Raw genomic sequence first — 22,676 nt, forward strand, 5'->3', positions numbered from 1 at the left:
CCACCACCAGACAGCCCCACCACCCGATACCCCCACCACCAGACGGCCCCACCACCAGACAGCCCCACCACCCGATACCCCCACCACCAGACGGCCCCACCACCAGACAGCCCCACCACCAGACAGCCCCACCACCAGGCAGCCCCACCACCAGACAGCCCCACCACCAGACGGCCCCATCACCCGATACCCCCACCACCAGACAGCCCCACCACCAGACGGCCCCATCACCCGATACCCCCACCACCAGACAGCCCCACCACCCGATACCCCCACCACCAGACAGCCCCACCACCAGACGGCCCCATCACCCGATACCCCCACCACCCGATACCCCCACCACCAGACGGCCCCATCACCCGATACCCCCACCACCAGACAGCCCCACCACCCGATACCCCCACCACCAGACAGCCCCACCACCAGACAGCCCCACCACCCGATACCCCCACCACCAGACAGCCCCACCACCAGACGGCCCCATCACCAGACAGCCCCATCACCAGACGCCCCCCACCACCAGACGGCCCCACCACCCGATACCCCCACCACCAGACAGCCCCACCACCAGACGGCCCCATCACCAGACAGCCCCATCACCAGACGCCCCCCACCACCAGACGGCCCCATCACCAGACGCCCCCCACCGCCCTGGGGCTGGAAATGGTATAAACACGGGGCTGGATTATTAGCTTCTTGTCGCCTCTGTTTTTGTCCGGGAGGGGCAGCAGTGCCAGCAGTGAGCTCTTCCAGGCAGGCGGCCAGCTTCCAGCACCTCACTGGGACTTTCGTCGCCGGTTTCGGCGGGGGTGCGGAGCATTACCACCCAGAAGAGGTGAGCCTCTGGTTGCAGCACCGGATCGATTTTTGGCTCCCGCCCGACCCGTAGCGCCCCCTGCTGGGACCGCCTGTGAAAGCGGGCGGTCTGAGCTGTAGCGGCTGCAGTGAGGTCAGTAATGTCCACCTCAGGTAAGTGCGATTGTTTTCTTGTGATTTATGTTGTGGTGGCATGGGCCATGTATTGAGAATGTTTTTGGTGGGTTTTTTTCAGGGTTTTTTTCTCCCCCAGGCCTCTCTCGGGGCGCTCCTGGGCCGGCTGTTTAGCTCGGGATTTTCCCATGCTCAGCTGGCCTAGCGGCCTAAGACAGGCATACAACAGCTGCCTTGGCACTCTGTCCCACACTCAGGGCCCAGCCACCCAATTTTGCTGAGGCGCAAACGTTTTCCAGGCGGTATCAGGACTGCTCCACCGCCATTAAAGCCCCGGAATCCTCAAAGCCGAATATCCAGCCCCCAGTGAACACAATGTACAATAAGTCACGTTGATATGCCGATGGTTGACGGGCTGTAAATGCTACATTTCCTCATTGTGCTCCTTTCCTCTCACCTGACTGACTTAGAACACAATATGAAACTCACAATCTCCCACGTGGCGTTAAGTTTACCTTTGCAACTTTATCATAGACTTCAATGGCTCGGACCCAACTGCAGAGGCCCTCACAGGCTGAGGAAATGTTCCTAATGACGGACGGCTGGAACTCAGGGTTGCTGATAAAATCTCTTCGAATGTGGGTTGTCACTTTAGGAGGGATATTGTCTTTATCAAAATCCTGTGGGGAGTACAACACAACATTGATGGATGGTGCAATGTATTTGCTTCATGGGTTCTTTGCTTACGAATTCATAGCAACACATTGCTATTAAGAACAAGTTGGTTTATTAGTAAAAGGTTTAACAATCACACTACACATTGCCAGTTCATCCACCAGGCTCACAACCACCTGCCCCATCGTGGATCCCCCGAACCCAACTGGCTGGAGTTTTATTGAGTCTTGTGAACATCACGTGACTGGCTAAGCCACTCCCAACTCAACAGCTCTACAACTATTTTGGTAGAACGTAAAATCAAATGCCCTCTTTTGGCAAGGGCACTAGAACCCACAAATTAACAATTCAAACTTAAATCAAATTAAAATTTGGTTGCCGGGGGTGATGATGCACTTCAGTCCCTCCGGCGCCCATCTCTCGCGGAAGGCCACGAGCGTACCGGTGGACACCGCATGCTCCATCTCCAGGGACACCCTGGCTCGGATGTAATCGCGGAAGAGAGGCAGGCAGTCGGGCTGAATGACCCCCTCGACAACCCACTGCCTGGACCGGTCAATGGCCACCTTGGCCAGGCCCAGGAGCAGCCCCGCGAGGAGGCGTTCCAACCTGCCCGCTCCCCTCTGCACAGAGTGCAACCAGAATTTGAGGAGCAGCCCCTTCAAAAATGCAACAGCTCTACAAACCTGCGAGCATACATTACTCACACCTAGCACTGGCAGTTCTCACCTCAGTGAGTGGAAAAAGTAAGGGGGAAAAGCTCTTGTATTCTGTACAGTTTCTGGCTTGCCAACAAAGGTGCACTTCCTGCTAACACCAAGGCTGGAATCTGCCCAGCACCACGAGTGTGGTTTTGGAGGCGGGCCCACTGTCAAATGGCCATGATTGACATCAGGGTGGAATCCCACTCTGAACCCCTCTCCGTGTCAGTTTCTCTGCTGTCAGGTCTGTGTGCAGATCGCAAACCCAACACCAAGCAGCGGGCCAGTCAATCAAGATGCTTAAGAGGTAATTTAAAGGCATTTAAAAGGATTTCATCCAAGCGCTTGTCATTTTACCAAGTTTTCAATGAGTTTGCCATCCCTCGGATTTCACACTAGGTAAGTGCATTGAGTTCCCAGTGACTCTCCATTGCTTTGCCTAGTTGACAGCTGCAGAAGTGGTATAAAAGCTACCATTTCACAGCTGTTCACTTTCCAATGTCAGAAGCTGAAGCCTTCAGGATTTGGAAGAAACTTTTGAGCTATATGCAGGTTGGAAGTGTTTGTGGTGAACTCTTGGAGCAACCTCTCTCACCAATGACAGATCGCTTCTGTCATCCCTACTTCACCTGCCATCTATTCCATCAGCATCGGTGCCCTTAAAAAAATCTCACCTTGGTTCTCAGAATCCCACCACTATCAGCCCCAACACCAGCAGCACCAGGCACACCAGCAGCACCAACAACACCAACCTTCTCTGCAATCACCTGATGTTGCACAGGACAAAGGGCATCAGCACCTGACCACATTGCTGCCAGGAAGGCCAGGGATGGTCTAACCCTGGCCACATTTACTTCACTTCACGCTGTACACCCTGGCTGCTACATGATGCATCAGGTTGGCACCAGCCCACACCAGCACCAAAGCACCCCTACAATGCCCAAGCCATTCCTTTCAAACTTTTCACCATTGACCATTAATTACAACTTACTAAACCAAAGGTGCACACAACTCTGTCCAAGAACACAAAGTGATGGCAATTCGACCTTCTGCCGGGGGAGTGGCAATGGCAGCGGAAAGCAGTTGCGTCCGGACGGGCGGCCAGCTTCCAGCGCCCCGCCGGGACATTCGGGGCCGGTATCGGTGGGGCGCGGAGCAGTACTGCCCAGGAAAGGCGAGCCGGTGTGCAACACCCCTGGTTGTGACACCGGCTCGATTTTTGGTTACCGCCCGACCCGTAGTGCTCTGTAGCACCCCCTGCTGGGAACGCCTGTGGTTGCGGGCAGTCCGAGCTGCAACGGCTGCAGTGAGGTAAGTAATGCCGACCTTAGGTAAGTGTGATTGGTTTAAAACATTTTTTGGGCGGTTTATGTTGTGGTGGCGTGGACTATGTATCGGGAATGTTTTTGGTATTTTTTTCAGGTTGTTATTTCTCCCCAGGTCTCTCTTAGAGCGCTCCGAGGCCGGCTGTTTAGCTCGAGATTTTTCCATGCTCAGCCGACCTAGTGCCCTGAGAGAGGTGTGTAACGCCTCCCTTAGCGCCCAGCCCCACACTCAGGGCCCAGCTGATTCATTTTGCAGCAGCAGACGGCGTAAAATTTACCGCTCCGCCTGGAACAACGTCACAACTGAAGCGCGGCCGAATTTTCACCACAAAGTGTTCAAAATAAAGATTACAATGCTTGACAACACATTAGCAGAAACTCTACATAAACATTGACTAAAACACCCAAGTGCCTACCCTTGTGTGTTGTTAGTTGGTATGATTGGACAAGAATGAGGGTAAATGTGAGGAGTGGCTAGTGAGATGGGGATGTGATAACGTAGATAGATAGAGAGGGATGGGTGGAGGTGTAAGGTCAGTTGGTGTGAGTAAGGATGTGCAGGAGTCGGGTAGGGGAGGCAGAATGATGGGGATATGATGAGAGGCACAGCAGGATGAGGTTGAGTGTGGCCTTTCAGTAACATTTCGTGATCTACTGAGGTCATTGAAAGGTTTGTACCACTGCAGCCTGGTCCTCCTGACAACATCCCTACTTGTGCCCTCCTGTGCAATGTGCAACCAAGCTGCGTTGGTGTCCTGGGGAGGTCTCTTCCACCTATTGGAAGGGAAGAGGAATTCCTTGTGTGCTGTGACTCCATAAGCATCTGGAGGGAGTAATGGGAGAGCCTGGGTGCAGCCCTGTGTCTTTCTGCAATGACTGTCAGTGTTTGCAGCACCTCAATGCTGTAGAACACAAATGTAAAAAAAAAGTTGGCCAGTGTCCCTTTGAGGAAACCGGTTGATGACGCGGCATCAAATGACGTCATCAGACCCGCTTCCTGTTCATTAGCCGGGAACCTCGCAGGGAACCTGACAAGCCCCACGAAGGGAAGATTGTGTTGAAAGGGCAGGATGGAACCCCAAGGTCCAGTCTCACCACTGTTGCCGAAATCGCGGTCCAAATCTCTGTTTACCTTTAGTGATTCCAGGAATTTCATATCACCGAGCATCTTCTTCGCAGAGGGCCAGTAATCGTCTGAACTTTTCCCATTTTCATCCACTTTTTTCTCAGGTTTAATTCCCTTAAAAAGGGAGATAAAAGTTGGACAGATAACTCTCCATGTTTCACATTTCTAAACCCAGCCACAGACCTCATCGGGTGCTGGTTGTGATCATTGAGAGCATGCTCGGCCGGGAGGGTTATATCCTGTTACACAGAGTGTACATATTATCCCACAGTCATCCTGGTTAATCTTTGCCAGTGGACCAAAACCTAGCTTTGTCAAGCCCGTGTGGTGGCTGGTGTGCAATGGTTACCACATGTTAAAAAAATCCATGCACAGACATCTTCTACCCTACAGGATGTAGTTCAGGATCTGGAATATTGGGTCCTTCATTGAAACACCTGTCAACTCATCCTTTTTTGGCGTGGAAGCAAGTCATCCTCGCTTCGAGGGACTGCCTATGATGATGATGAAGATGACATATTATCCCACTGCTCAAGTGCAGCCTCATGTAGCCGAATACCCAATTTCCCTTAAAGGTTTAATTTAGCTACGTTTCTGAGCTCAACTTGAAGTTGGCTAAGTCAATTAGAGGCCAGCAGAAATCAGTAGGAAATGACTAGATTTCTTTCTTTTTTTTAAATAATGTTGACACTCTGAAGTGTGACAATATGAGACCTGATACACATACATACCAATGTTCCCTCTAATGTTTTTTCTTTCAAATTTCTGCGCGCGCGGTTTTTCCATTTAGAAGCCGGTGAGCGGCTGGGCGGGACCTCCGGAATGCTGCAAGGCCGCACAGATTAAAGGGAACATTGATACCAAATTCTAGTGAAGTGGGGTTAGACGCTGAAAGAGAGAGTTAGACATTGGTGCACCAGCACAATTCAGACACCATTTGAAAGTCACATGTTTTGTTCTTATTTTTATATTTCCATATTTTTACATTTTTCTTTTATTTATTCATGGGATGTGGGCGTTGCTGACAAAGCCAGAATTTATTGCCCTTGAGAAGGTGGTGGTGAGCCACCACCGAGAACCGCTACAGTCTGTGGTGAAGGAGCTCCCACAGTGCTGTTATGGAGGGAGTTCCAGGACTTTGACCCAGCGACAATGAAGGAACGGTGATATATTTCCAAGACAGGATGGTGACTTGCAGGTGGTGGTGTTCCCATGCGCCTGCTGCCCTTGCCTTCTAGGTGGTGGAGGTCACAAGTTTGGCGGGTGCTGTCGAAGAAGCCTTGGCGAGTTGCTGCAGTGCATCTTGTAGATGGTACACACTGCAGCCACAGTGCGCCGGTGGTGGAGGGAGTGAATATTTAAGTTGGTGGCTGGGATGCCAATCAAATGGGCTGCTTTGTCCTGGATGGTGTCGAGCTTCTTGAGTGTTGTTGGAGCTGTACTCATCCAGGCAAGTGGAGAGTATTCCATCACACTCCTGGATTGTGCCTTGTAGATGGTGGAAAGGCTTTGCGGAGTCAGGTGGTGAGACACTCGCCGCAGAATACCCAGCCTCTGACCTGCTCTTGTTGCCACAGTATTAATGTAGCTGGTCCAATTAAATTTTGGTCAATGATGACCCCCAGGATGTTGACAGTGGGGGATTTGGTGATGAAGGTAATGCCGTTGAATGTTAAGGGGAGGTGGTCAGACTCTCGTTTGTTGGAGATGGTCATTGCCTGGCACTTGTGTGGCACGAATGTTACTTGCCACTTATCAGCCAAAGCCTGAATGTCGTCCACGGACTGCTTCATTATCTGAGGAGTTGCGAATGGAACTGAACATTTTGCAATTATTAGCAAACATCCCCACATCTGACCTTATGATGCAGGAAGGGTCATTGATGAAGCAGCTGAAATGGTTGGGCCTAGGACACTGCCCTGAGGAACTCCTGCAGTGATGTCCTGGGGCTGGGATGCCGACATAAACTTAGTATGCTGTAATTGCATCCTCACACCAGTGGTGGCACTATAGCACCACAGTTGTACATTCCCCAACTCCTCGGTCTGTACTGCAGAGAAACTCCAAACAACACTACTGCCCTGCTTCACAAATTCCCCAAGATTTTGACAAAAGTTTTATCTAAATATATATATTTAACATATATAAAATAACAAAAATAAATCTGTTCTTATGTAACAGCATATCATCTAAGACTGGAGCTCAATTTTCCCCAGTTATCTGCACCGTTTTTTTGGCATACGGTGCTTTTTTTGGCGTCAATTAAAAAATCCAAGTAGTCCCCAAAGTTTCTGTGCCAGCGTAACTCAGTTAGATACGATTTTTTTAGGTTAGTATTTTTTTGCGTCATAGGAAGCAACATAAGAACATAAGAAATAGGAGCAGGAGTAGACCATACAGCCCCGCGAGCCTGCTCCACCATTTAATACGATCATGGCTGATCCGATCATGGACTCAGGTCCACTTCCCCGCCCACTCCCCATAACCCCTTATTCCTTATTGGTTAAGAAGCTGTTTATCTCTGTCTTAAATTTATTCAATGTCCCGGCATCCATAGCTCTCTGAGGCAGCGAATTCCACAGATTTACAATCCTCTGAAAAAAGAAATTCCTCCTCATTTCAGTTTTAAATGGGCGGCCCCTTATTCTAAGATCATGCCCTCTAGTTCTAGTCTCCCCCATCAGTGGAAACATCCTCTCTGCATCCACCTTGTCAAGCCCCCTCATAATCTTATATGTTTTGATAAAATCACATCTCAATCTTCTGAATTCCAATGAGTAGAGGCCCAACCTACTCGACCTTTCCTCATAAGTCAACCCCCTCATCTCCAGAATCAACCTAGTGAACCTTCTCTGAACTGCCTCCAATGCAAGTATATCCTTCCTTAAATATGGAGACCAAAACAGTACGCAGTACTCCAGGTGTGGCCTCACCAATATCCTGTACAGTTGTAGCAGGACTTCTCTGCTTTTATACTCTATCCCCCTTGCAATAAAGGCCAACATTCCATTTGCCTTCCTGATTACTTGCTGTACGTGCATACTAACTTTTTGTGTTTCGTGCACAAGGACTCCTAGGTCCCTCTGTACTGCAGCACTTTGCAATTTTTCTCCATTTAAATTATAATTTGCTTTGCTATTATTTCTGCCAAAGTGGATAATCTCACATTTTCCCACATTATACTCCATCTGCCAAATGTTTGCCCACTCACTTAGGCTGTCTATATCCCTTTGCAGATTTTTTGTGTCCTCCTCACAATTTGTTTCCCCACCCACCTTTGTATCATCAGCAAACTTGGCTACATTACACTCGGTCCCTTCATCCAAATCATTAATATAGATTGTAAATAGTTGAGGACCCAGCACTGATCCCTGCGGCACCCCACTAGTTACTGTTTTCCAACCGGAAAATGACCCATTTATTCCGACTCTGTTTTCTGTTAGTTAGCCAATCCTCTCTCCATACTTATATTACCCTCAACCCCATGAGCTTTTATCTTGTGCAGCAACCTTTTATATAGCACCTTATTGAATGCCTTCCTGGAAATCCAAATACACCACATCCACTGATTCACACTTATCCACCTTGCTCATTACATCCTCAAAGAACTCCAGCAAATTTGTCAAACATGATTTCCCTTTCATAAAATCATGCTAACTCTGCTTGATTGAATTATGCTTTTCCAAATGTCCTGCTACTACTTCCTTAATAATGGACTCCAGCATTTTCCCAACTACAGATGTTAGGCTAACTGGTCTAAAGTTTCCTGCTTTTGGTCTGCCTCCTTTTTTAAATAGGAACGTTACATTTGTGGTTTTCCAATCCGCTGGGACCACCCCAGAATCCAGGGAATTTTGGTAGATTACAACCAATGATTCCACTATCTCTGCAGCCACTTCTTTTAAGACCTTAGGATGCAAGCCATCAGGTCCAGGGGACTTGTCCGCCTTTAGTCCCATTATTTTACCAAGTACTACTTCCTTAGTGATTGTGATTATATTAAGTTCCTCTCTCCCTACTGTCTCTTGATTATCCACTATTGGGATGTTTTTAGTGACTTCTACCATTAAGACCAATACAAAATATTTGTTCAAAGTCTCTGCCATTTCCCTGTTCTCAATTATTCATTCCCCAGTCTCATCCTCTAGGGGACCAACATTTACTTTAGCTACTCTTTTCCTTTTTATGTATCTATAGAAACTCTTACTATCTGTTTTTATATTTTGTGCTAGTTTACTTTCAAAATCTATCTTCCCTCTCTTTATCATTTTTTTAGTCATTCTTTGCTGGCTTTTAAAAGTTTCCCAATCCTCTGGCTTCCCGCTAGTCTTGGCCACATTGTATGCCCTTTTTTTCAATTTGATACCATCCTTTATTTCCTTAGTTAGCCACAGATGGTTATCCCTTCTCTTACAGTCTTTCCTTCTCATTGGGATAGTTTTGTTACAAGTTATGAAATATCACCTTAAATGTCTGCCACTGCTCATCAACTGTCCCATACTTTAATCTATTTTCCAAGTCCACTTTAGCCAACTCTGCCCTCATACCTTTGTAGACTCCTTTATTTAAGCTGAGGACACTGGTTTGAGATCCAACTTTCTCATCATCCAACTGAATTTGAAATTCAACCATGTTATGGTCACTCATTTCTAGAGGATCTTTACTACGAGATCATTTATTAATCCCTTCTCATTGCACCGTACCAGATCTAAGATTGCCTGCTCCCTGGATGGTTCCGCAACGTACTGTTCAAGGAAACTATCCCGATACACTCTATGAACTCTTCTTCAAGGCTACTCTGGCCAATCTGCTTTGTCCAATCAATATGGAGGTTAAAATCGGCCATGATTATTGCTGTTCCTTTATTATAAGCCTCCATTATTTCTTGATTTATACTCCGTCCAACAGTGTCGCTACTGTTAGGGGGCCTATAGACTACACCCACCAGCAACTTTTTCCCCTTATTATTCCATATCTCCACTCAAACTGATTCAACATCTTGATCTTCTGAGCCAATATCGTTTCTCACTAACGCACTGATCTCATCCTTTATCAACAGAGCTACCCCACCTCCTTTTCCTTTCTGTCTGTCCTTCCAAATTGTCAAATACCCCTGAATATTTAGTTCCCAGCCTTGGTCACCTTGCAACCACGTCTCTGTAATGGCTATCAGATCATACCCATTTGTATCTATTTGTGCCGTCAACTCATCTATCTTGTTATGAATGCTGCGTGCATTCAGATAAAGAGCTTTTAAATTTGTTTTTTTTACCATTTTTACCCCACTTTTTGATTCACCTTTATGTTTATACATTCTGTCCCTTCCTGTCATGCTCTGGTTTTCATTTTCCCCAGCGCTACCCTGCTCTATTGCCTTTTCCTTATTCTTTGACTTTTTTAATTTTCATAACCTGATATCTGTGCCAGTTTTTTACATTTAAGCAAGTTTGGCCAACTTACATTTTTCCTAGGATGGCGTATGTGACCACCCCCAAAAAGCCTTCTGTGCACTTAAGAAAAACCAGCTGACATAAAAAAATTGGCACAGAAAGACGCCAGTGTTTTTCGGTGAAGTTTTGGAGGGAGTCAAGAAGACATAAATATGCATCATGAAGCTTAATTGTTTCAATATCAAAAGGGAGAAAATGGAAGTCTAATGCAATTCTTTACTTTTGATTTTTTTTCAAAGTGCCACACCACCACCGAACGTCTCCTCACCAGGCTTGAGGGTCAGAGCGTCGGCCGGCAGAATCGTTCCTCACCCAGACACAGGGGCTTGGGGCTAGGCTTTAAAAGAAGCCCGGGGGTGGATGGGGTGGGGGGTGGAAACCGAACTGAAGGGATAAGAACCCTTAGACTATACAGCAGCTTCAAAAGAAGCCCGGGAGTTTGGGGGGGTGCAGCGGGGAGTGGATGCTGAGCCCCTGTGTCCGGGCGAGGGAATGATTCGGCCGGCCGACACTCGAGCCCGATATGGAAATGTTCAGTCGGTGGTGGGCTGGTATTTTGAAAAAAATCTAAAATTAAAGAATTGCATTAGACTTTGTTGCCCCAAATGTCTTCATTAAATGCCTAGCTTCCCGTTCTGAACAAGTCTATTGCGCATGCGCAGACCAGGGTGTGATCCATACTAGGGCATCCACCTTGGAGAGAGAGAGAGGAAAGAAGGTGTGAGTGCTTTGTCCTGCTGTTCTGAGCATCTTGCAAAGATACAATTTAATTATGGGGGCAATATTGACAATGCCATACCTCGTGCAAGGCTTCTGCAAGATGGTGCTGCGGAGGAGAAGATTGATTAGACATCATCGCATGAGGAACCTCAGAGCATGTAGGGTGATGGGCAGGAGGCCTTACCTACGTCGGGTATATCGAGACAGGCGATCGTACTTGCACCTGAGTGATGCAGACTGTGTGCGAAGGCTGTGTTTCCGCAAAGAAGTTGTAACCGAGATCTGTGAGTTAGTAAAAGCAGACCTGCACCCTAGAAGCATCAAGAGGACTGCTTTGTCAGTTGAAGTAAAGGTTACAGCTGCACTTTCGTTCTATGCACCTGGATCATTCCAGGCTACAACTGGGGATGTGTGCACCATTTCTCAACATGCAACACATATCTGCATTCGGAAAGTGACTGCTGCACTATATGCCCAGAGGAATGACTACGTAAAGTTCCCCATGACTGCCCAGGCAATGCATGACAGGGCTGTGGGCTTCTCCAGAATTGCTGGCTTCCCAAAGGTACAGGGCTGCAATGATTGTACCCACATTGCCTTGAGAGCATCTTTGGAGGATTCTGAGATGTACAGGAACAGAAAAGGCTTCCACTCTGTGAAGTTGCAGCTCGTCTGTGACGACATATATCGCATCATATCAGTTGATGTAAGATACCCTGGGAGCACCCATGATGTATTCATCCTACGCGGGAGCGCTATATCTGCCATGTTTCAGCAGCAGCCAGAAAGGCAGAGCTGGCTGCTGGGAGACAAAGGATACGGCCTCGCCACCTGGCTCATGATGCCCCTACACGTAACCCGGACGGAAGCTGACCGGGAATACAACATGTCGCACATTGCGACGCGCAGCATAACAGAGAGGACCATTGGCATCTTGAAGCAGTGTTTCCGATGTCTGGACCATTCTGGAGGCTACATGCAATACTCCCCTGAGATTGTCGGTCAGTTCACTGTTGTGTGCTGCATGCTGCATAACTTAGCAATCATGAGGCAGCAGCAGCTGGTAGTTGAAGACCCACCTGAGGTGAGAGTGGCTGATAATGAGGAGGAAGATGCAGATGACGAGGAGGAAGAGGAAGTCTTGCAACTACCTGAACCCGAAGTACGACGGCGGAGGGCAGGCCGTCGTGCTCCTTTAACGATTGCTCGAGCCTTGCGCCAGCAGCTCATCCGTGAACACTTTGCTGCCTGAAGGCTCAGCAGCAACTATTCCAAATGGACCATGTTTACTGTTTGGACATGTTCCGTAATGTTGTGTTATGTTAATGGAACAAATAATGGAAATGATTCAGTTATAATTAAAAATATATTTTATTCAGAAGTTTAACACTTGTTTGTACTTAACTTAACTTTAATAAAAGTATTCTTGTATCAAACTTTAAAGTTTTCAGTTAAGATCACTTACAAACTTTTAAATTTGTCAATTTACATCACTTACAAAAATTTGAAAACAGTTACAACAGTAACATAAATAATATCATCATCATCATCATAGGCAGTCCCTCGAAACGAGGATGACTTGCTTCCAGGCCAAAAAGGGATGAGTTCACAGATGTTTCAATGAAGGACCTAATATTCCAGGTCCTGAACTACATGTTGAAGGGTGGAAGATGCCTGTGCGTGGATTTTTTTAACGTGCGGTGACCGTTGCACACCAGCCACCACACGGGTTGGACAGAGCTAGGTCTTGGTCCAGTGGCAAGGGTTAACCAAGACGACTGGAGACCTGCTCTGCTGCACAGACCTAGTGCACACACAGTGCAGTGTGGGCTGGCCCGTGCTGCCCCTGGGCCCCTGGCCCCGAACTCACGCCTCCCCTGGGCCCCGATCACATCCCTCCACTGTCTCTCGCCGCTCCTGCAGTATCTGCTCACGCTCCAATCACCAACCTGGACCTTGATGATGTCACTCTTCATTGCCGTTGCAACTCGCGCTGCTCCTAGGCGCCGCACTCCACTCCTTTTATGGCCCAGGCCTGCTGCTCGTGTTCTCACGCAGGTTGGGGAGAACAACAACAATAACAGCAACAAAGAAAGGCTGCACCCATCTCGCCTCCACCTTAATCTAAGACCGCCTGCTGCGCTGGGTCTTGTTGACTCCACCCCTGCCAGCAGGCAGTGGCGCAGCGTTTCTCGGGTTGGTACCAAGCTTATTCTTTCGAGCATCTCGGGTAATGCGCACTTCTTCTTGATGGGGTGGGGGGGGAGGGGGTGGCGCAGGCGGTAATGTGGAGGGCCCGGCTTGGGCCTCTTCTGAGGCTGGTCTGGAGATTGCAGTTGATTCTGTCAATGGGCGCGGAGTCTGAGCTTGTTCCCTTTTTGCAGCAGCTGACTCCAACATTCCCTCCCTCATGTGTCCTGACAGCGTATCAGCTGCCTGCAACATTCCCTCCCTCATGTTCACCGACATTGTATCAGCTGCCTGCAACATTCCCTCCCTCATGTTCACCGACATTGTATCAGCTGCCTGCAACATTCCCTCCCTCATGTTCACCGACATTGTATCAGCTGCCTGCAACATTCCCTCCCTCATGTTCACCGACATTGTATCAGCTACCTGTGACATTCCCTCCCTCATGTTCACCGACATTGTATCAGCTGCCTGCAACATTCCCTCCCTCATGTTCACCGACATTGTATCAGCTACCTGTGACATTCCCTCCCTCATGTTCACCGACATTGTATCAGCTGCCTGCAACATTCCCTCCCTCATGTTCACCGACATTGTATCAGCTACCTGCGACATTCCCTCCCTCATGTTCACCGACATTGTATCAGCTACCTGTGACATTCCCTCCCTCATGTTCACCGACATTGTATCAGCTGCCTGCAACATTCCCTCCCTCATGTTCACCGACATTGTATCAGCTGCCTGCAACATTCCCTCCCTCATGTTCACCGACATTGTATCAGCTACCTGCGACATTCCCTCCCTCATGTTCACCGACATTGTATCAGCTGCCTGCAACATTCCCTCCCTCATGTTCACCGACATTGTATCAGCTGCCTGCAACATTCCCTCCCTCATGTTCACCGACATTGTATCAGCTACCTGCGACATTCCCTCCCTCATGTTCGCCGACAGTGATCCCATTTCTCGTGATAGTGTTGTTACTTCTCCCGACTGTCCCGATACCTCATCACCCACCCCACTGATGGTGTCCAGGAGTGATCGCGTAAGGTCAATGCTCTCCGCACTCATTGCCATCATCTGAACCACATCTGTTACATCCTGCACCTCAGGCGAGCGCTGTCGAGCTCTTCTTCCCCTCCTCACCCTGGGTGTGGCTCGCTGCATCCCACTGGGACCCGCAGCCTTGGACTGTGCAAAACCATGGAATGTCCCAACAACATTCGTACCACTCAGGTAAGGGGCTGGCATGTCAATGGGCGGTACCTGCACCTCCTCCAAAGTGAGTACAACAGTGGGGACTTCATTATCCCCTTCCCCCTGCCCCTCCCCCTCACCCCCATGCTCTTGGTCTGGAAGATGGGATTGGAAGATGTTCTCCTCGTCAGGTTCGTCCGCGTCTGTATCTTCTTCTGCATTGGCTTCAGCCTCATCAGGGTTGGCCTCAAGTTCTGCAAAATATAACAGAACAGTCAAATGGTTAGCAGCAGAGGAGGGGGCAGGGTGGCATGAGTAGGCTCACACAGGCTGATTTGAAGGACCACAGTGAATGATAAACATTGCATCAATCGAAGCGTAGCTGATGGAGACATCCCCAGGAACCGAAGCGTGGCTAGCCCGCGCAGTACCTAACATTTAGCAAAGCCAGACTGTGGAATTTGCAGGACTTACCCTCTCCCTCGAGTGTGCCCAGCTTGTGCAGTGCTGGTTGCTTTTCTCCAGGCAGGACCCATCAAAGCAGCAACCCTGTCTTCCAAGGATGTCAGTGGGTGCAGATTTTTCAGGCCTCCTCCTGTTCGCGTTCTCTCTCTTTTGTTGTGTGCCACCTTCCTCTGCAAAGATGAAAATATAACTTTTTAGAGAGGGTGTCTTTCTGCTGGGTGGGACATACAGATGGTCACATTTACAACTACAATTCCAGTGAATAAATGAAAATATTACTTACACTAACTAGTTGACCAAGGTCCTGCCACTTCTTTTAGCACTGGCCTCCAGACCTCGGGGTGGTCACCATTGCACAGTAATCTCCTGCAAATTGGTTCCAGCGTTTCTTAATTTCCTTTGGTGAAATTTTTATGTGACCTCTGCTGGTGTCCAGCTCGTGCCATCTGGCCTCAGTTACAGTAACCAGTGCCTCCATTTCATCCTGTGAGACATTCTTGGTCCTTGTATTGCAGCTCCGATTTTCCAATGAGAATGAAAGTTCTCACACACACAACTGGCTCTTTAAATGCAGACCGGGAGCTGTACTGGGCATGCCCGTCCATAGCAGTCACGTCAAAAACGTCCTTTTTTTTCGCGCATGCGCAGAAGAGGGTGGGAAGCATCCTTTTTTCAGTGCAGACATTAGGCTCCGCCCCCCAAAGCTAAAGGACAGGCTGCGCGGCGCCAGTTTCAAAAAATAGAACGGGGAAACTGGCAAGTTATTTTTTTTTTGGAGTAGTCGGGGCTAAAAAAAACAGACCTAACTCCTGTAATACGCCAAAAAACAGCATTGGGGAAAATTGAGCCCTGTATAATTAACTGATTTATCTAATCATACACTTTTGGCCTATTCGATTTTGTGTAAAACCAGATTTATTTTCCTTATATTTTTCATGGATGCTTATTTAATTCAAATATCATTTTGTTAACTAGCTCATAAAATATTTTACATTTGCCAGCTCAAAAAAAGTAATCATCATCGTCATAGGCGGTCCCTCGAAACGAGGATGACTTGCTTCCACGCCAAAAAGGGATGAGTTCACAGGTGTTTCAATGAAGGACCTAATATTCCAGGTCCTGAACTACATCGTGAAGGGTGGAAGATGCCTGTGTGTGGATTTTTTTAACATGTGGTGACCGTTGCACACCAGCCACCACACGGGCTTGACAGAGCTAGGTCTCGGTCCAGTGGCAAGGGTTACCCATGATGAGTGGAGAGCTGCTCTGCTGCATGGACCTAGTGCGCACACAGATCACAGTGTGGGCTGGCCCGTGCTGCCCCTGGGCCCGAACTCACGCCTCCCCTGGGCCCCATCACATCCCTCCACAGTCTCTCACCACTCCTGCTGTGTCTGCCCACGCTCCAATATCGTCGGGGTCAAAAAACATGGGCATAACTCTTGAAATACACAAAAAAACGGCACTGGGGAAAATTGAGCACTGTATAATTATCTGATTTATCTAATCATACACTTTTGGCTTATAGGATTTTGTGTAAAACCAGATTTATTTTCCTTATATTTTTCATGGATGCTTGTTTTAATTCAAGTGTCATTTTGATAACTGCTCATAAAATATTTTACATTTGCTAGCTCAAAAAAAGTAATAGCAATCTGCTTACAGCAGTGCTGCAGAAAATGAAGTCCGATTGCTCAACTTGACTCACCATATCGTACCACGCAACGTGAGCGGGTCAGCAGAGGCCTCACAGGACCAGCCAGAGAAATAATAGGGTGTGGAACTGATACTGGAGAAGCAACCTAGAGACCTTGAGTTCAAATGCTCCATGGAATGGAATTCTGGCTGGCACTAGAAAGATAACCATGAAAGCTGGATTGTCTTCAATGTCCAGCACCAAGAGTTGTTGGATAGGACCACCACTCTGGTGGCCGGATCATGAAGGTCATAGCTGTGAGACTGGACCCAATGGGCTGAATGGCCCACTCCTGTTCCTATGTTCCTTTGTTGCTCGGCCAGAATCCTGGAATTCCTGACCTAATAGCTTCATCGGAGCACCTTCACCGAGAGGATTGCAGGACAACCGGGAATGGCCAATAAATGCAGATTTTCCCACATCCCAATGATAGATCAACAACTTATCTCCTTTCATCTCAAACATGGACAGCAGGGTAAAGGAGGCTCAGGAAGGAAGTAAATTCATCCGATATAGGATTGGTGTAGATGTATGCATGTAGGCGGCAACACAATGTCACATTTCCCACATTGGATGGTCAGATACACATTCGCTGTGCAAATCTCTTTTGTTTTGGACTGTGCAACATTTTGGAACTTTTACCTCTTTGGCCTTGAAGCTATATTACATTTAATCCATTTAATGTAATTCGGGCCAGGTTCAGTGTACATAAGGTTAACTCCCAGAGATGCACAATGCTGATGAGGCTGAATAGGTAGAAACCCAGATGGAACAGCCATCAGATTATGTATGTTTTTTTGTTACGTCAGCTCTCTGAGACAATGGGAATTGATTGGACACATTCCATAGCAGGTTGAGCCCCGATGGTAGAATGGCTTCCATTCAATGTGCCCCAGCAGGGGGCTGAGCTGAACGTGCTTCTTTCTCGGGGGAAGGGAAGGGCAGCATTTCATTCAAGGCTGTAACTTTGATTGGCAGCAAGGCGAGCCAATCCTTGGCACACAGAATGTCAGGGCGGATCAGGGGTGGGCTTGGTTTTCTTTCTCTTCTGCGGGAGGGTCTGGGACAGTGAGAGAGACAGTGATATTTTGCTCTCCAATTAGTCAGCAAGGCTGACATACTGAAGGCTGAGGTGTGAACATGGACGGCCGATAAACTGAGCTTTCGTAGCCGGATATAAATTTTAAAATGTGTACATAATCTTGATGATGTGTGTAAAACAAAAAAGACTTGCATTTATATAGCGCCTTTCTTGACCACCGGACATCTTCAGGCGCTTTACAGCTAATGAAGTACTTTTGGAGTGTAGTCACTGTTGTAATGTGGGAAACGCGGCAGCCAATTTGCGCACAGCAAGCTCCCACAAACAGTAATGTGATAATGACCAGATAATCTGTTTTTTTGTTATGTTGATTGAGGAATAAATATTGGCCAGGACACCGGGGAGAACTCCCCTGCTTTTCTTTTACATCCATCTGAGAGAACAGACGGGGCATCAGTTTAACGTCTCATCCGAAAGACGGCACCTCTGACAGTGCAGCACTCCCTCAGTACTGCACTGGAGTGTCAGCCTAGATTTATGTGCTCAAGTTCCTGGAGTGGGATTTGAACCCACAGCCTTCTGACTCAGAGGCGAGAGTGTCACCCACTGAGCCACAGCTTTGACGATTGACATGGTAAGTTGGAGCATTCTCCTGCCCCCCCCCCCCCCTTCTGGGCCACCCGGTTCAGATCAGGAAGGCATGGTGTGGGGAACTACAGGCAGGTACCTGCGTCGTACCGCTCTGCGGGACAGAGTGTTGGAACAGAGTGTATTTTTCTTGAAAATCTAAAATGGTACAACTCATTCTTTCCACGGTTTTAACAAGAAAAATCAATCGCATCTACCGTACTGAAAGTTAACACGGTGCAAATGTGAAGAGTGCAAACATTCCCCAACATGAAGAGCTAGCACGCCAGCTGTTTAAAAGGAACTGCAGTTTGTGAGGATGGGCCACACTGCCTTTCTCAGTGAACAACAGGCTCTGTTCTTTGTGCGATACCTTCAATATGCAAATGGCAGCGAGCGTTAGGCGGACCCCGGATGGAGGACTCTGCATGGTCTTCAGCAGCGTGATATCGCTGGCCTTCAGCGTGTCGAGAGCCACTATGGCAGCGTTGAGAGCTGGCATGGCCACACTCAGCTTCTGCTCACACTCAACCTGCAGAAGAACCACACAGTTACCCAGTGACTGGGAGAGGACGCGAGGCTGACCCAAATACAGTGACGTCAAGCGGCATGTTTGCACCATTTTCATTACAACAATCAAACGGAAACATTTGTCACTGAATCCCTTCAAGCAAAAGCTGGATTTGTTCCTGGCTGAGGCGAAGATCACCTCTTGCAGAAGGTAGGTGCTGCAGGGAATTTAATGGCCAGAGTGATCTCCTCGACTAGCTTCGATCGTCTAGATGGGCCGGAGAAGAATTTCCCAGATTTTTTTTCCTAAATTGGCCTGGGCTTTTATCTGTTTTTTAGCCTCGCCCAGGAGATCACATGGTTTGGGGTGGGGTGGAGTGTCTATGTTGTGATACACGGGGTATCGCAATTGTGTGGGACAGGCTCGATGGACAAGAGAGTCTTTACCTGTCCGCCATTGTTCGTATGTTCGTTTTAAAGTTGAGGCGATCTCTTTCGATTCCTGTGCCGTGTGTTAAACACATTGCGATTGGAGGGGGAGGGGGTCATGTTGGCGGATTATAGAACAGAGAGTAGTCACGACTTCCCCAGTCACTCTGTGTGTCAACAGATCCTGTGGAACTGAGTCAATCAAAGCTCATTGGAGATATAGTCCAGCAGGGGTTCCCAGCGCCAACAGGTACATGGACTACATGTGTTGTGGTTACGTAAAACCCTGCGATCTCCTGCAGTCAGTGTGCGCAGCATTTTAATTTTAGTGAAGATAAAGTGGTCCTGCAGTTTTCGGGGAGTGGTGTTGCTGGGAATAATTAACTGAGAATCTCAAGTTATTAACATCTCTTTACAAAGTTTAAGATTGATTTTAACAAAATATGGTGAGATCACAGTTGTTTTTTGGCCTTTATATAATTTATTGTTTCAGGAACAACGTTAGAAAAGAAGCCATCACAATAATTTACTCAAGGTTTATATATTCAGCCGAGTTGCATTTTGCAGGTGGCATGCAGTCATAAATAGGGAATATTAAACTCACCGGGTTTCAAATAAAAACAAATCAATTTGCAGTTTTGCAATTCAGCATAAATACATGAACAAATGTAGGTAGCGAACCAGGAACCTGGAAACTTTGATTAACCTCACAGGTGCAGCCAACAAAAGCACCATCTTGTATAACACAGCTTTGCTCAGCAAGGGCTCAATGCCAGGTGAAGAGCTGCAGTCACTGAGAGACCAGCACAGGCACAGCATCCAGCTCACGGTCTGTCCCTGCCAATTGTTGCAAACATCAGGGCCTGCAATGTCCTCCTTGGACACAACCCGCAAGTTGGGCCCGAAAATTGCTCTCAATTTCACACCCATATGTTGCGCAGATATCTCAGGGGGTTGTGGGACTGGAGGAGGTTACAGAGATAGGGAGGGGCGAGGGCATGGAGGGATTTGAAAATAAGGATGAGAATTTTGAAATTGAGGCATTGCCAAACCGGGAGCCAATGTAGGTCAGCGAGTACAGGGGTGATGGGTGAGTGGGACTTGTTGTGAGTTAGGACATGGGCAACCCGAGTTTTGGATGACCTCAAGTTTACGTTGGGTAGAAAATGGGAGGCCAGCCAAGAGTATGTTGGAATAGTCAAGTCTAGAGGTAGCAAAGGCATGGATGAGGGTTTCAGCAGCAAATGAGCTGAGGCAGGGGCGGAGACAGGCGATGGTACGGAGGTGGAAATAGGTGGTCTTGGTGATGGAGTGGATATGTGCTCAGAAGCTTACCTCGGGGTCAAGTATGACATCAAGGTTGCGAACAGTCTGGTTCAGCCTTGGACAGTTGCCAGGGAAAGGGATGGAGTCAGTGGTTAGGGAACAGAGTTTGTGGCGGGGACCAATGGCGGGTAGCAATGGCTCCGGTCTTCCCAATATCTAGATGGAGCAAATTTCTGCTCATCCAGTACATTGGACGGATGTAAAAGATTTGTCGACTGCTGATCTGTCGATGTGTTTGCTCACTTTGCTGCCCAGTTAATTTGGACCAGATCCCTTTCTATCTTGCTGAACATTATCTTTTTGTAGTCTAGCACCCTTATCTACAGCTCTTCATCATTCTTTTCTATTCTGTTTTCCAACTGTTCTCCTACTCTCACATCAATTATTTACCCCATTTCATTTCCCAGAACTAATTCAAACAATATTCCTTTCTCTATTGATTGGAACCTCACTGATCTAGGAGGCAGTCCTGGGTACATTCTGAGGTCTTGTCCTCTTTGACCAAGTGCATTACTTATATTCCACTCGATCCTGGAATATCGTAAATCATCCAATATTAAGATTGCTCTGTTGTTTTGTGTATTTCTCTGCACTGTCCACAATTCTCCATCTCCTTCTCATCCACCCTTTGGTGGCCTGTAATGCACATCAACAAGTTCCCCATTCCCTTTCCTGTTTCTTACCTTCTCCATCTTAACATAACGTCCAGGACATCCTTGTATTCTAGCACTGTGAAGCAATCATTTACTAACACTGCTATCCCACACACACACTCGCTCCTGAAAATGCTATAACAAGTAGTCTAAGCCATATTTGTCAATAGTTTTTAAAGGTTATAACTGCCTAGTATTATTTTGAATACTTTATGCAGCAACAGCACTTGCATCCATACTTCTCAATTCTGACTCTATTTTCTGTAACGTTCGCCTCTATTCTATTTCTTGTTTTTAATGTTTAATTGTTTTGCTATCGCTTGCCCCCTAACAGTTTTTATCCCTCACTGCCTCATCGCCCTTTCTCCTCTGATAATATTTTCTCACTATTTATTTCAGATAAGCCTTCTGTTTCTAGTCCAACAGATTTATTAGTCCTACCCTGACAAAGAGTTACATCGAATTTACAACACAAAAGCGGGCTATTTGGCCCAAGTGGTCTAGACTGGAGTTTATGCTCCACACGAGCCTCCTCCCACCCTGCATCCTCTAACCCTACTCTCTCAAGGTTCAAACTTAGACTTTGTCCTTTCCTTTCCCTTTAGTTTAAACCCTCCCCACTGCTCTGTCTGCCTTCTCTGCAAGGACACTGGTGTCATTCTGGTTCCGGTGGAGCCTGCCCCTTTTGATCAGCCTTTCCCCTGTTCCAGAAATCACTCGAACAGCCCAAGAACGTGAGCCCACCCATTGTGCACCAGCCCTGCAGCCATACATTGACAATCCTAATCATCCTCTCTCTAACCTGTTCGGTGTGCAGCACGGGAAGCAACCTGGAGATTATCAACCTGGAGAATTGGTTCCATTCTACTGCCTGACTCCATTAAACCCCCTCTGCAAGACCTCAAATGTATTTCTATCCACGGTCGTTGCTTCCAACACGACCGCTCACCCCCCCGTTCCAGATGTTGTTCCCATGTTGTCCTTCATTCTGGCATCAGGAAGACAACGCACCCTTCGGGTCTCCAGGTCATGACGGCAAAGAATGGTGTCCGTACCCTGATTATAGAATCCCCCACCACCATGCTCTATTCCTGCAGTCTGCAAGCAAATATCACGGAATATAGGAACCTAAAAATGTATTTCCCAGGATCGAGCTAGTGTTAATTTTTACTAATTGAATACACATTCACGTTGAGCAAATATCTGCAATAAAATACTCTGGTGTGTCGAATTACCCGCAGCAGCTGTAATTTGCTTCCTCGACCCTTGTACTTCCCTGGTCTAAATGCCAGGTCCTGTCAGCTGATGGGTTATGTTTGAAGAGTGCCCTTGTATTGGCTGCAGCTCCTTGCCTTTGAGATAAGGTAGGCGGCTGCAGCGTTTAAACCCATTCACCTTAATCGCACGAGCTTTCTGTGCAGCACTGTCTGCTATCGCCTCATCCGCTTCCACCACCCGCTTCACAACTTCCACCTCCAGCGTCTCGTCGGCGATGATGTTCAGCAGCTCCTCCGTCTCCTGGTCTCGCTCCAGTAACAAAGGCTTCAGCCCAGTCAGTTCCTGCTGCATTACTGCAATCTGATTGAATACAGCAAAGGGAATATTCAGACACCT

The 22,676-nt window shown here is 47.7% G+C and overlaps 1 protein-coding gene across 1 annotated transcript in view; it reads right to left on the reverse strand.

Annotated features, from left to right (window-relative positions):
* LOC139278130 (dynein axonemal heavy chain 3-like) overlaps positions 1 to 22,676 on the reverse strand; it is a 485,560-nt gene that overhangs the window by 101,706 nt on the left and 361,178 nt on the right. The window contains exons 42-45 of the mRNA XM_070896786.1: positions 22,458 to 22,640; positions 18,518 to 18,676; positions 4,764 to 4,871; positions 1,446 to 1,610 (exon numbers count right to left, since the gene is read on the reverse strand). Coding sequence (XP_070752887.1) covers positions 1,446 to 1,610; positions 4,764 to 4,871; positions 18,518 to 18,676; positions 22,458 to 22,640 — 615 coding nt within the window. The remainder of the gene's footprint in view (positions 1 to 1,445; positions 1,611 to 4,763; positions 4,872 to 18,517; positions 18,677 to 22,457; positions 22,641 to 22,676) is intronic.

The sequence above is a fragment of the Pristiophorus japonicus genome, chromosome 13 (genome assembly GCF_044704955.1).
Source record: "Pristiophorus japonicus isolate sPriJap1 chromosome 13, sPriJap1.hap1, whole genome shotgun sequence".
NCBI lineage: Eukaryota > Metazoa > Chordata > Chondrichthyes > Pristiophoridae > Pristiophorus > Pristiophorus japonicus.